The sequence below is a fragment of the Cygnus olor genome, chromosome 1, assembly GCF_009769625.2.
Source record: "Cygnus olor isolate bCygOlo1 chromosome 1, bCygOlo1.pri.v2, whole genome shotgun sequence".
NCBI lineage: Eukaryota > Metazoa > Chordata > Aves > Anseriformes > Anatidae > Cygnus > Cygnus olor.
In genome coordinates, this window is record NC_049169.1 from 183,553,915 (window position 1) to 183,568,453 (window position 14,539).

Consider the following 14,539-nt stretch of genomic DNA (forward strand, 5'->3'; position numbering starts at 1 on the left):
TGGCAGACCCCCTGGCACAGAATGTAACTCACAAGGCTTTGAAGTTGCCTACACACCTTTCTAACATGTCCTATAGGCCACACACACTCTCATTTGCCTCACATGATAGCTTCAGATGCTCTCTCATGAGCAGTTACTGAGCATGCTGTGTCTTAACGTGCTGCCTCCGGCTGCTTCCAGCAAGCCTCTGGATGTTCGTGTTCCCAAAGCTCCTACTGCTGCAGGTTTTTGTTACTTATATCCATACCAGATGGCTTCTCAAGATTTCTCAGCTGTGTGAGGCTTGTCTTCTTGCTGGGGACCAACAAAACTGTTACTCAGAAGAGGCTCCATAGTACCTATGCCCCATGCCTGGTTCTGGGGATTGGCAGTGCCCAAAAACAACCTACTATTGAGGCCCAGGCCTCCCTGCCAAGGCCAATAGCTACAAGGAGGGTCCAAAGCTGCTACACTTTACATTTTAACAGAGGGGAGGTGTAAGGCCTGAAAGAGTAACACCCATTGACAAGTCTACCTTGTGCTATGAATGGGATGACCAGCAGTGGGTAAAGTACTTCCCCATAGAGGACATCTTTGAAGCTCTCTGCAGATAGCTGTCTCTGAATGCCCTGAGACCACCAACATCCACCAGCCAACCCAACTGCAAAAAAAGATTGTCATCCTTATCTTTTTACAGCCTCATTAACCTAACTCTTGCCAAATACTAGGTAACCAATTTAGTTTCAGAAAGCTTCTGACATGCAGAAAGGTAAATGAGATTGCTAAAGCTATCAGATATATTGTCTATGCATGATTACTATGTAGCAGCAATGTATGACATTTACTTTGGCATGTATTTCAGCATCAGTAATAGGACAAAGCTGTATTGAACAAGTAACTCCTAAATTGGGTGTCCTGAAAGACAGCATCATGGGAAAAGCAAAATGTGAGAGACAAAAGGCTTAAACCAATGTGCTATAGTAAAAAATGAATTAAGTCTATGATACAAAATAATCAATTGGTCAGTGACTCTTATGTCACCTTATTTGTCTTCCCTGCCTTCTAAAACTGCAAAATGTCTTCTAGAGATAATGCTGTACAATGTGAACTTGTAGTGAACAAGTTCCACGTACAGCATAGCAAACTATATACCGAATCTGGTAGAATTCAAGGTGTGAGAAATTTTGCAGGTCATTTTACAATGCTCCTCACAAACTTTGCAGAAAAGGGTCTCTGCCTTTTCTTGTCACAGTATATATTATCCTTCCTGCTGACAGAGATAGGTGCATTTGTTCTGCACCATCCTATAGTTCTGTGAAAATTAAGAAGTATGCACACTGCTTTTCCCAAATTCAGTTCTCTAAGGCAAGGTGCAAAAAGAAGGCTGACAAATCCCAGTCAAAAGGATTTCCTTTGCTATGGAGTACTACTAAATGTGCAAGATCATTGAATTCCATTCTCCCACAAATACTGTCATCATAGCTGCTCAGAAATACAACTTCCTTGGTAAAATTTAATCAAGCTCTGTAAACGTGAGATTTCCAAAATAGTTAAGCCAAATATTATGGAACATCATTTAGTTGTTCTAGATAAATACACAACTGCATATATGAAATTTTAAATTGTTGGTTTTGTTTTGTTTTGTTTTGGTTTTTTTCAGAACATTTAGGGAAATAGGGAGGTTTCACCCTAAGAATGTTAAATGTCAATACTAGCAGACCTGCCAAACCTCTCAGTTTAACACTCACTCTTCTGGCTCTGCCATGGTCCATTCAGTTTGTGTTTTTGCAGTTTCATTACTCAGAGCCCCATGTGTAGTTGCCATGTGTCACCCTGATCTGGTTTTATTTGTGTTTTTGTTTTTATGTATTCATTTTTATTGCTCACCCCCACTTGCAGACACACATCCATCATAGAGGCAGACATCCCTCTCTGACAAATGAATCCTGTATGTCTGAAGTCTGCTCACTTGAGAGAGATGTTTTAGATATTTTAGACACTGATGTCATAGCATGACAAAGGAGTGAGTGCCACTATTAGTCTCAGGATGAATACTAATTTCTCATCTGTTCAGGTCTCCTTCTCTTGACACAAGGAAGAAATAGCTACCTCAGACTTCTAGTCAATATAGCAGGAAAAAGAATGTCCCCTTTCTTATACCAGAAGCAATAGCGAGCTCCCCTGTCTGCCTTCCCTTGGTTTGGATATATACTGATTCTCCCTCACAGTTCAGTGTAATTAACCGTTTGTATAGATTTGCCATGAGCATTGGGGCTCCCTTTTACATTAATTTGTATGAATTCTACCAGAAGGATGCTATTAGAGAGCAGAATATAATTATATTAACAAGCTATATCATGTATTATGTTTTATTCATTTATACTAAGATACAGTAAGTTCTTATAACCAGCAAGTAAAGAGCAAAACTCCCTGGACTGGATGTCAAACTGAAAGGTTATTTCAAAGACCTTGCCCATTCTTTTGATTACAAACCATTACTATTTTAACCCATTCCTTCAAAACACAGCTGAGAAGGTTACATGCCTGGAACTAGCCCCTGCTCTACAGAAGTAAGAAATGTTCCTGATATCTGTCTTTGATATTCTTTAAGTAGATACTTAAATAACTAGTGTATAAAATGCAATCACAGATCTGGAAATAAAGCTTCAACAGCAATGAAATCAATTTTTGGGGGGATCTATGGGTTACAAGACATATTAGTATTTTTTTGTTATTGCTAATTAGATCTGTATAAATTTTTAATAACCATAGATCTGCTGAATGGACTGCTTTTCCAGTATTAAATATGAGGGATTAATTAATATTAACTGAATAATATATATATCATCTTATAAATCTCTATAATTTAGAAACCTCTGACAGAATTTTCACTTCTGTCAACATCTTAAGAGATTTCTTGCTAGTTGATTTTTAACCATCTACCATAGCAGTACAGCCCTGACCTCTAGTGGTTTGAGTGAAACAGTCATTGCAAGCAGAATAACATGCTAATTTGGTTCCATATTTTCATTTAAAGATGGAAAATGTAGAAGTTCCAACAAAGCCCTACGAGCAGCCAAAGACTAGCTATTTTATTAAACAGATGAAAATTAATTACAGGCCAACAGCAGTACTGTGTTTGCCTTATGGCAACATCTATCTGATTGATGAGGTGTTTATGATGCTCAGCAGATGAATGCTGATTCCTGTTGGGAGCTTTGTGTAAAACCCATTATTAGTCTCTTAGTTATCTGCATAGTTTGGTTATCTTTTTCCAGTTCACTTATCTTTTGCCAAAGAGGTATCTATCGTTGTATTCAGAAAAACAGATAAGGCAGGTTAGGGATAAGTATATTGCAATTTTTTTAAATCTAAGCATACCTGATTGCTGTGAAGCATTATCAACCCCTATTACATTCAGTGAAAATTGATAGCACTTAACACTTCCCTGATACACAACAGACTTCAAAGATCTTAGGCTTCCTGCTATTTCTGTCCCACAGTGAAAATTAAATCCAGAGCTCTGAAATGACTGCTGCAATGACTTTCCAATGAAATATGGGAGGCTTCTACACGAAGATGGCAGAAAATATGCAAGATACGCTATTTTCATATAGAAGGCAAAAGAAAGACACAAAGCAATAGGAATGAGGGCAGTCTCTTTCAAATTCCTGACACAGGATAAATGATACATGGATGGTACTAACAGGATAGCCATAGTTATTGAACTGTGTGCCTATATCTGTATTCTTCTGTTCCCAGAACAGCAGTACTAATGAAAGCATCCATACACCTGATTCTCTTGGTCACAATATGCAGCCACATTAATGTAAATAATGTTCTGATTTGCCACGAACTAAGCAGAAGGGAATTAGTTCAAATGAGACAGACAGAATAACAAGAGCATTGTTTATGAAATAAAAAAATAGAACAGATAACTCTTCCAAAAAGTCACAAATGTGCCACACTTTCACATCATCTGTATGTTATCAAAATCCAAATATGCAGATACGTGTTCCAGACTCTGAGTGTTGCAAGAGAAGACCAACAAATGTGTTGCTTATGAACTCTGGAAAACTCAGCCAAAACACTTCATCCAAAAATTAATTATGTAGGAATGGTGCATTTCTTTGCTTATTTAATACAGAAGCAGCTCAATAAAAGATGCATTTTTCAATCTTTGAAGAAGAAACCATCCTCTTTCTATCATTATTATAGATTAATTACCTCAATATCCACATTAATTTTGTTCATAATAGAAGTATGCATATCTATTTTGCCAAATGAAGAATAATTTGACAATAATTTCTAGGGAATCCTGAGGCTCTCCCAAATTTTGTTACGGTGAAAATCTTGCATTCAGACATCATCACCTCAATTAGAGGGCCCCATTTTATTGTTCCAATATGGTTTATCATGGCAACCTCGCTGTTTAGTAAAGCCAAAGTGCATACTATGATTTTTTGTGATGTACCAACAGGTACTGGACAAATTCTTTCCCTTGAAATACTCAAAGAGTAAAGGGATGGTTTAGATGCATTCCTCCGTTCATATGCTAGCATGCCCATTGCATAAGGTTGGCATCATAGACTCAAACTTTTGTCTGTACCAACGTTGCCCTAGGTCCTCCCTGAAGTGCCCTCAATGCCAAACTGCATCTCTCCACAAGCTTGTTTCTACAGCACAAGTCGGCTCAGCCTGATAATCTCTGGGCCCTGAAATGCTTTCCAGCACAACTCCTCAGGCACCTCCACCCACAGGTTCCCTGGCTTTTGGACAAAGAAAGATGGCTGTCCCAACTCCAACAGAAAGCAAGGTGCTGCCTGGTAGCCCGTTTTGACATAGAATTCAGACAGAATCCTGGAACATCAACTATCAAAAGCATGTTTTGTCATTCTCCTAACTGTTTCTATGTAAGCACAGGGCATGAAAAAAAAAAAAAAGGCCAGTGGCCTTTCTATATAAAATATAGTCTGGACTGCATATCTTTCTCTGCCCCTAGCTCACCCTGCCTGCCTGCCTCCAGATGATCAGGGAGCTGATCTACTCTGACCATGCTCTCTCTCTCCAGTTTCCACTGCTTTCTTCCCCCCTTTCTCAAAATAAATAAATAAATAAAAACTGCATCCAAAACTGAGGTTACTCGTAGTAACCTCAGCCTCTGTCTTACTGTCCCTGGCCCATGACATTTCAGATTTACCACTGGTCTGCTGTTAAACATTCTTGCTTTATTTGCTATTTTGAGGATGATGTTAGCTCCTAAATTCAGTCTCTGCTCTCCAGCCTTCGGTATACAGAAATCTCAGCATATCCTTACCCATTTCTTTGTCAGAGAGTGTGGTGATAGGGCAAGGGGTAATAGTTTTAAACTAAAAGCGAGCAAATTTAGATTAGATATTAGAAATAATTTTTTTACTATGAAGGTGGTGAGGCACTGGAACAAGTTGCCCAGAGAAGCTGTGGATGCCCCATCCCTAGAAGTGTTGAAGGCCAGGTTGGATGAGGCTTTGACCAACCTGGTCAAGTGAAAGGTATCCCTGCCCATGACAGGGAGGTTTGAATAAGGTTATCTTTAAGGTCCCTTCCAACCCAAACCATTCTATGATTCCATGATTTCATCTCCTATCAACCATTTTGTGCTGTGTCCCCTGAGAGCTGCCAAGTTCAAGCAAGATGGAAGCAATGAAGAAAGGATAGTAATTAGGTAATCTGGGCTGGGTTGCCCTGCCTGACCTTCCTTTGTCTTGTGAGATGCTGGTAGAAGTGAGCCAGTCTTTTGTGTAGGACTGGGAAGTAAAGTATTAGAAATGAAAATAATTCAGGACAAGAACAGAGTAAGATGGAGATGTTGGAGAAGTTGAAGTGGTCTGTGGAATAGAGGTTGTCTCCAAGTGTCCCATACATCTGCGGTGTGAATGTCCTATTCCTTCTCCTAAGCCACCATAATATCCTGCAGCATAGACAGGGCGGTCCAGCTTTAAGAAGTCTTACTGCAGTTGCAATCAGAAGAGCAAATTCAAAATAACTCATGTGCTTGGAATTGAGTAGCATCAGTTGTTTGTTTGTTTTTTGTTTGTTTGTTTGTTTTTCTGACAGAAATCACAAATAATTTGTAATGATAATTCATTTTCTTTAGTCATCAAATCTGAGACCCAACAGTGATGTCTAATTTGGAGTATAAATCAGAATATTCTGAAAATCAGGTCTGTTTTTAAGGTGTTTCTGGCTGAGCATCCCAAAACTGATGCACCAGAGCTCCTGTCATGGAGCAAATGTCATCTGCAAATGTTATGGAGGAAGACAGTCAGAGAAGGAGACACTTAATTTAAGGTATCTACATCTCTCATTTCTCCCATTGTCAGTGCAGTAGCCAAGGAAGTCCAACAGAGTGACTCAGCTGACCAGCCTTAGGCTCATTGACTGCGTCTCATACTGTATTAGACTCTGTTATGCGTCCTCATTGTCTCCTGTTGAAGAATACAGATATCACTTGAGTTCTGTGTCATATTTGCCAGTCCTGAAAAAGAGTCTAAGATACCTCAGGTGCATCATAAAAGGCACTAGATACCTACTTTAGAGTGAGTTGGATTGATTTTCTATGCTTTACGTAGTGTAATAGATGTCTACCCTCCTTGGTCACAAATAGTTACTTTTTGTGTATTAATTATGTACATAATCCTATACCTAGTCACTATGAAAACTTTTTTTTTTTTTCACAGTGTTTCCTATTTTCTTTACCTCTACTGTCTGAAAACAAATACAGGGATTCTCTGTAACTTTCTGTGTGTGCTTTCATGAAGGAAAAATGGATGATTGGACAACAAGCTGAATAGGAATAATGTTCATCTCTTTTTTCCAACTGTAAAATTTTGTTTCAACAGCCATATTACAAATATCTGCCTACAAAAAGAATGGATGATTGTACTTGAAAGGTGTATATGTCTTTAAAAATAAATAGAAACTGTGGGTCTTCAGCATGTCTGCAAATCATTTGAGTCCTAAATAAGGATGTACATACCCAGAATCGGAAATGTTAGCCATGGGGATTTATGAGAGCTCACACAGAAAGTCAGTGACATAACTGATTTAGAATTCAGGAGTTCGTGGCTCTTTGCCCTAAGTTTAACTTACATGCCCACAGTCTGTCTGACTTGAATAAAGAGTTTCTACTCATGAGCATGCTGTCATTTCTTTTTACATCTGTACTCAAATGAGAGGGGCCATACTTGAATAAGTGCCTCAGCCTGAGCACATAAATCTGTTTCAGACTGATACGCCTTCATGCCATTTCTCTGAAACAGCACAGGAAAATGAAAAACAGCTTTCCAATTTTCTGTTGGGACAAGTGCATCACTATAGCTACAGAAGTCAGATACTCTATTCCCATGAATGCATCAAACACACTAATCAAGCAAATCTGTTTATAGACAGTTAAACATTATGAATGAAGGTTTGTTATTGCTAAAGAATAATCCAATTTAGATAGATAAACAATGAGACTGGCTTCTCACCTATACAGATTTGCTTAAAGCTAAAAAAAAGTTCCCATATTTTGATCTGAAAATTCTTGAACTGTCTCTTTCTGGCTTATATTTTTACTGTTATACACAGTCAGCAAAGTGAAACATGCATATTAAAAGTTGGTTTCTGTCTAAGAAATTTTGAAAAACACTAATTTTTAAAATCTAATAATAGACATCACAGACTCAGAGTGAGTCTTTCACTGATTTTATTATAGATATTTGAGCTCACTGTTTCTTGTAATATATGTGGTTTATAAACAAGGACATCATAGAAGGTTTCACAGCAGCTGCTGTTGGTCTCTTTTGTGAAAGCCATTGGCTTGTATGATAAATCAGGCTGGAAGGGACCTGAAGAGTCCAACTTCCCATCCAAAGCACGGTCAGCAGTGGGGGTACACCAGGGCTCAGGGCTTTGTCCATCTGGAATAACAGGTAAGTAAGAAAGCGAATTGACAGAGTTATGGCTCTTGTCCCAGGAAGGTACCTGAAGCTGCAAGTGCAGGAAATTATCTTTCCGAGTAAATGGATTAACTTTTCCTCAGATTCAGAAGGGAACAGAAGAGACATTGCGAATACTTCTATCACAGATCACCCTCCAAAACAGCCTTGCAGCAGCATAGCTGTTCCTGTTCTTCCTGTGGGCTATCAGCTGATTTCAAAGCTGAATTCAGTGAAGAAATAACGCTGAGAGAATTTAGAAGTGTCAAGTGTCAAATGTGAAGTTCTGTCAGTACGACAGAACAAAACCAGTTTTGCAGACCCGAGGCAGAAAAACCATACCACACTACAGCTGAAAGGAATGCAGGAGGGATAGACCTGAAGGGGAAGTCTGTTCAAATATGAGAACTTAAAAACAATGATCAACAAACCTGTATTATCATTCCAGATTCCAGAAGTCAGTCTAAGTGATGGATGTCCACTGCAGAGTCTTTTATGCAATCAAACAAATTGGCCTGTAGAAGCATGGGGCAGGTGGAGACTAATAAGTTCATCTTATCTGTTACACCAGACAGGGTACTTGACTCAAACAGATGAAAGGCTGAGGTCTGAAAGGGTTATGTTGCTACAAGGAGAAGGAATTTGGGAGACTAAGTGGACAACAACTCTTGTTCAGTTGGATTTAATTCAAGTTGCTGTGTTGACTAGAGCCTAAGAGCAACAGATAAGATTGTAGAAGTTGCATTTGCTTGCGCCCATCTACAGAGGACTCCAGAGGACTCATGACTGGATTGCCTTAACATGAACTTTTTGGAGTAAATAAGAATCAAAAGGAAGGAGAAAATAGCCATTTTCCACAGTGAACCACTAGGGATCTGCAGGAATCTGTGGTATTCAACACATTCATAAACAAGCTGGGTAGGTGAGTAAACAGCAAGGTGGCAAAAATATATAATACCAAATTATTACTCAAAAGGGACTGAGAAGTAAAATTGCAGGTGAAAACCAACATAAATAAAGGTTAGTTTCAACCCAAACTTGGAGGATCTGAATCTGAAGGAGAACCTTACCCTGGCTTTTCAGAAGCTGAAGATGCCAAACATGAAAAGCCTGGAAAGCCTGGTCATTAAATTCAGCTACTGCCTTACATTTACCTCACAAATTTGAACTTAGGCCTTGTTAGCAAAAAAAAAAAAAAAAGGACAGTAGTATAGAAAAATGGTGGGATCTTGCAGATGTGAGAGTACAGAAAAATCAGTGCTAAAAGGGCTTGCAGCAAATGAAATATAGAATGCCTGTTTTCCCCAAGGCCTTCCCTTTACAGTATAAACACAGCAAAGCAAAGCTAGAGCCGAACCTAGGCCCACAATATTTGAAATGGCCCATCCTGAAATACTGTACTGGGGCTGTTCTCAGCTAATTGGCTCCAGAGAAAAGGAATACAAAAACACACATATAAAAAGGGAGACCTGAATTAAAGCATGAAGGGATGGGGGAAAACAGCTTTAATTTTTATTATCAGCATTCCCTATTCTGAAGGAGAAAGAAAACTCATCATTTGGTAGCAAGAACTTTTGATGAAACTTCCAGTAAACTGTAATATGACTCATAGCATAATTTCTTGGGCAGCATCTGTCTTCAAACGCTCTGGATGCGTAGGAGGAATGGTAATCAAGGAGTTTTGAAAGATGGCTTTTTAAATGACACATGGTGCACAAAGGAGAAAATAAGATGAACAAATTTAAAGATAGATGGAACAAATTGGAAGGCAGTGTGGATGGACTATCAACCCTTGGGACTAATTTTCCAGTTTTCTCACTGAAAATTTTGTAGGTTTTTAGATCAGTTCCATACCTCCAGCTTTCTTTGAACACCTAGGTTCAAAATCTTTGGGCTTTTCAACATGGATTTAGAGACCACAGTGAGAAAACAAAGACAACTGGATTAAGCTAAAGGAAATCAAGAAAACATGACTTGATGTACGACATCTTAGTTTATGATTTCCAAAGGCTCAAGTAATTGGGGAGGACAGGCTTCATAATGAATCTGACTGAGGGCATTCAAGTGGGAGAAGACTATTCAGAAGTTCATATTTCAAATTATCTCAGCCTGATACTCAGAAGGCTTCAGAATGGAAGAAGGTGGTCACCTAGCCCAATGAATGGCTAAATGATAAAGAGAACAGGTCTGGTGATCCACAGTTAATCACTGAACTCTGGAAAATATCCCTGAATGCAAAATCTCTTATTCTAAACAAGTGTAACAAATGCCAGAAACATACGGCAGGATTTTTATGTCTATGACCAACCTTCTCTCTCGCAAAACTATCATCACAAATCCTGCAACCTTTTCAGGAGGATCTGAGCATGGATAAAACTCTCAAGGGATTCTTGCTACACAATTACAACAGTCTTTATCATTATAATCACTGTACAACAGTTCCCCATACGTTCATCATTTATTCCATCTGTGTATAATAAGGAATACATACTGATTTGTTTCTGGTGATGGGACAAAAAGAGCATAAAGGAGCAATATGTTTACAGAGTATACAAAACTTTCTGTGATTCTAAGACATCTAGCTCCTCTCTTAGGAAGAAAGCTTGTTTCCAAACCCAACACTGAGATGCCTTTGTAAACAAAGTTTCACCCTGAAGTAGCATTAATGTGCTGGTTCTCACCCACAGCAGTGTTATGTTAGGCAAGCTGAAACCCACACACAGATGGGGCCAGATTGTGGCCAGATCCTCAAGTCCAGATATAACCTAACTTGGAGGCAGTGCTGGGGGAAGGTTGTAGGCCCTCCAGAGGGCTCAGCATAGCACATTTAACTGCCTAGGGCTGAGAAGAAATTTCTGCCTTGGATATAAGCTATTTTGGGGAGTGTTATTGCAGATCATGATTGTGTATAACACCATTCTTGAGAAATTAGATTGCCTCATACCAGCCTGAACTGAAATGGGGAAAAAAAAAAAAAAAGACACGCAGAACATGAGCCCTCATATGACTTTTAGATAGTAGTGATAACTGAGAGTAGTAATGGGCAAAACATGGACCGGACATTGTCTAAGAATGAAATAACTGTGAAGAATTTACAATGTAATAATTGTGAATACTATGCGTTGTAGTAATGTGGTGAAGGGACAAGACGTAGAATGTGTGTAAATTGTCCATTTTGTTGGTGTTGTGATGATGTTATATTTATTTTGTTGTGAGTTTTTCTTTCTCTTTCCTTCCTTCCTTCCTTCCTTCCTTCCTTCCTTCCTTCTCTTTCTTTTTTCTTTTTTTTTTTTTTCTTTTTCTTTTTTCTTTCTTTTCTTTCTTTTTTCTTTCTTTCTTTCTTTCTTTCTTTCTTTTCTTTCTTTCTTTCTTTTCTTTTTTCTTCTTTTTCTTTTCTTTCTTTCTTTTCTTTTCTTTCTTTTTTCTTTCTTTCTTTCTTTTTTCTCTTTTTTCTTCTTTCTTTTGTCTTCTTTCTTCTTTCTTTTTCTTCTTTTTTTTCTCTTCCTTCTTTCTTTTCTTTTTTCTTTCTTTTTTTTTTTTTTCTTCTTTTTTTATCTTTCTTTCTCTTTTCTTCCTTCTTTTCCTTCTTTCTTTCTTTTTTCTTTTCTTTCTTCTTTTCTTCTTTCTTTTTTTTTTTCCTTTTTCTTTCTTTCTTTCTTTCTTTCTTTCTTTCTCTTATTCTTTTCTTCTTTATCTCTCCATCTTTTCTCTTCTCTTCTCTCTCTCTCTCTCTCTTTCTTTGATGGCAAATGAACTTTGTGAAGATTTTGATGATTGCGACGTAAGAGTATATTTTATTGATAGTTCTTAAGTATTCTTTTCACAGAGGCAAGGGGAGGAATGTATTGGGTTTACATGACAAGGATTTGGTAGTGGGGGGGGGCTGCTGGGACATAAGGAAATCTGTTCTGATCTTTATAGCGACTGGAAACCTTTGGCCTACAAAGGTTTTCAGGCATGTTACTGCCAGGGCTCCATTTTAGGACCAGTTCTCTTTAATGTTTTCATAAATGACTTGGATGCAGGACTTGAATGCATACTAAGTAGGTTTGCAGATGACGCTAAATTAGGAAGAGCTGCTGACTCCTTTGATGGTAGACAGGCCTTGCAGAGAGACCTGAGTAGCGGCTGAGGCCCCTTGGTTTGTTCAGCCCAGAGCAGAGCAGGCTGAGGGGAGGCCTCATGGCGGCCTGCAGCTCCCTCACGAGGGGAGCGGAGGAGCAGGCGCTGAGCTCTGCTCTCTGGGGACAGCGACAGGACCCCGAGGCAACGGCACGGAGCTGGGACAGGGGAGGGCCCGCCTTGGAGGGGCGGGGCGCCTCCGTGCCCCCGCCCCGTCTCCATGGCGACGCCGCGAGTCGCTTCCCTCCCTCTCCCTCCCCCCTCCCTCTCGTCTCCACGGCGACCGCTCCCTCCCCTTCCGGCGCCGACCCGGAAGCGGCGGGGCGGAAGCGGCCGGGGGGCGCCGCGGGGGGCCGAGGCGGGGGCGGATGAGCGGGCGGCGGGGGCCGCAGCGCGGCGGGCAGGCCCCGGGGCAGGCCGGCCGGCAGGTAACGGGCCCGCCGGTAGCGGGCCCGCCGCACGCACCGCGACCGCGGGGACCGCGGGGGGACGGCGGGGGGCTGAGGCCGGCCGGGAGGGCGGGGGCGGCCCCCCCGGCGCCGTGGAGGGCCGCGGGGGGAGGGGGGGGGCGGCGCGGCCTGGCCCCGCTCGTTTACGGGGCCGGGCCCGGCTCTTGCCCGGCAGCTCTCCGCCCGTGCCGGCCGGGCGCCGGCCTGGGGGCTGGGCTCAGCGTGCGGCGGGGTGGGGGGGGGCGGGAGGCTGCTCGGAAAGCAGCGGGGATGGGGGGAGGCGGCTGCCAGCAGGTCCCAGCCGTGCCCAGCTCTGAGTCACTCCGCCGGTATTGTCTGGAGGAATCGGTACCGCGGCGAAGGAGCTGAGTAAAGGCTCGGGGAGGTGGGAGGGAGCAGGCGGTGGCACCTGAAGGCATCCGCTCAACCCAACGCTGATGTGGAGGGCAGATGCAACAGAAAGAATTTCCCCAAATTGACATTATGCACGGTGGGATTACTTAAGTAAACGTTTCACATATACTGGAGCACTGTAACGTTCAAATTTCAAAGTAAAATTGACTTCACTTTTCCCCGTCTCTTCACTGACAATGCTGCTAAAGACAGGATTTAAAAATCAGCGTTTGTGACCTGTTTTTTTTTTCTTTATACTTTAAAATGAAATGGCATAGGGACAGTATCTGAGGGCAAAGGCATCTAAGGGACACACTGGTGCTGTGCAAATTTGATTCGCTTTCTAATTGACAGCCTACTGTGAGTCAGTATTAAAATAACATCTCAAAACAGTGCTAGGAGGCACTGCAGGTGGAGGTGTTGTCTGTGGAATAATACCTTCATAAAAGCAAAACAAAAAAACTAATAGGGTATGCTAAATATTCTGGCCAGTTGTCATTAAAGAGTCAAGCATCTCTGGATTTGATGTTAGGGGTGTCTAGGTAGGCTGCTACAACAGAAAAGTGTTCTTGGCTATGGAATTTCAATTAGTTACTATTACTTTAGTATAACTAGCATAAAATGGTTGTGCAAATTAGTAGCAGCCATTAGAATAGGAACCTCTGCGCTTAGACTGAACAGAATTTTCTTGCTTTTGGAGGAGAAGATGCTATACGGATGAGATTTAAGTGCAATGAACCATTTAAGATGTGTTTGAATAAAATGATGAGTTTTGTAGTGATATTTTTTTCTCCTTGATCTGTCAGTACCCCAGGTGTGACCATAAAATATGATTCTTCACCAACTGCACCAAACTTCTTAAGTACTTCTTTTGCCACTTGGTCACCTGGCTTCAACTACAATGGTAAGTTATGGTTCAGAGAACGTATTTTCAGATCTTTTCCTTGTAGCCTATTACCTGTCTGCCTGATGAAAAGAAAGCCATTAATGTTTGATTTTCTTAAAATTCTGATTTTGCTTATCACTTCAGAGTTTTGTCATTTTTTTTCGGTGATGTTATCTTTCATAGCTCGTGAATACTTTTCCTAAATACTTACTCGTTGTTCATTGCATCACAGGAATCATCACATAGAGTGATGTGTTTTCAGTCATGTATAGTGTTAGACAGCTGGGTACAAAATGCACATCCTTCTTCCACACCACTTTTTTTTAGTATTCTTCTATTGACAAATACCAGTATTACCATGGATTTTACCTGGCGTTAAGCAGTCAGTGAATAGAATGCCTGAAATCATGCAGTTATCCAATGGGCTTATATAGCAAATGTGTTTGTTTAGGTGTTCAAATGAAAATGTCACTTTAAAAATGCCCTGTGGTGATAGGTTGCAGTGAGTAATAGCACATCATTAAGTGCTTTTTTTTCCATGGACGGGGAGGAAATTTTGTGTTAGAGATACTGTAGGTGAATGGTAAAAAAGCCTGAGTAAGTATTTTTCGAAGACACCACAAAGGAGTTAAATCCGTTAAAATAAATGCTATTGAGGATACTATGCCATGGGATGTAGGGAAGCTTTTGCCAGGATGTCGGTGTGTTAGGTTTAGGCATATTTCTTAGCCTCTCTTGGAGGATATCTC

General features: G+C 40.6%; 1 protein-coding gene across 12 annotated transcripts in view; it reads left to right on the forward strand.

Moving 5' to 3' along the window:
• Positions 1–12,413: 12,413 nt before the first annotated feature.
• The window catches only part of SUPT20H (SPT20 homolog, SAGA complex component), a 34,601-nt gene continuing 32,475 nt past the window's right edge, over positions 12,414–14,539 (forward strand). For 9 of the 12 annotated variants that reach the window (XM_040543446.1, XM_040543403.1, XM_040543455.1 and 6 more), the window contains exons 1-2: positions 12,428–12,490; positions 13,711–13,808. In XM_040543446.1, coding sequence (XP_040399380.1) covers positions 13,806–13,808 — 3 coding nt within the window. In that variant the 5' untranslated portion in view covers positions 12,428–12,490; positions 13,711–13,805. Of the gene's footprint in view, positions 12,491–13,710; positions 13,809–14,539 lie in introns of all 12 variants that reach the window. The other 3 variants (XM_040543402.1, XM_040543407.1, XM_040543421.1) reach the window with 1 other exon arrangement.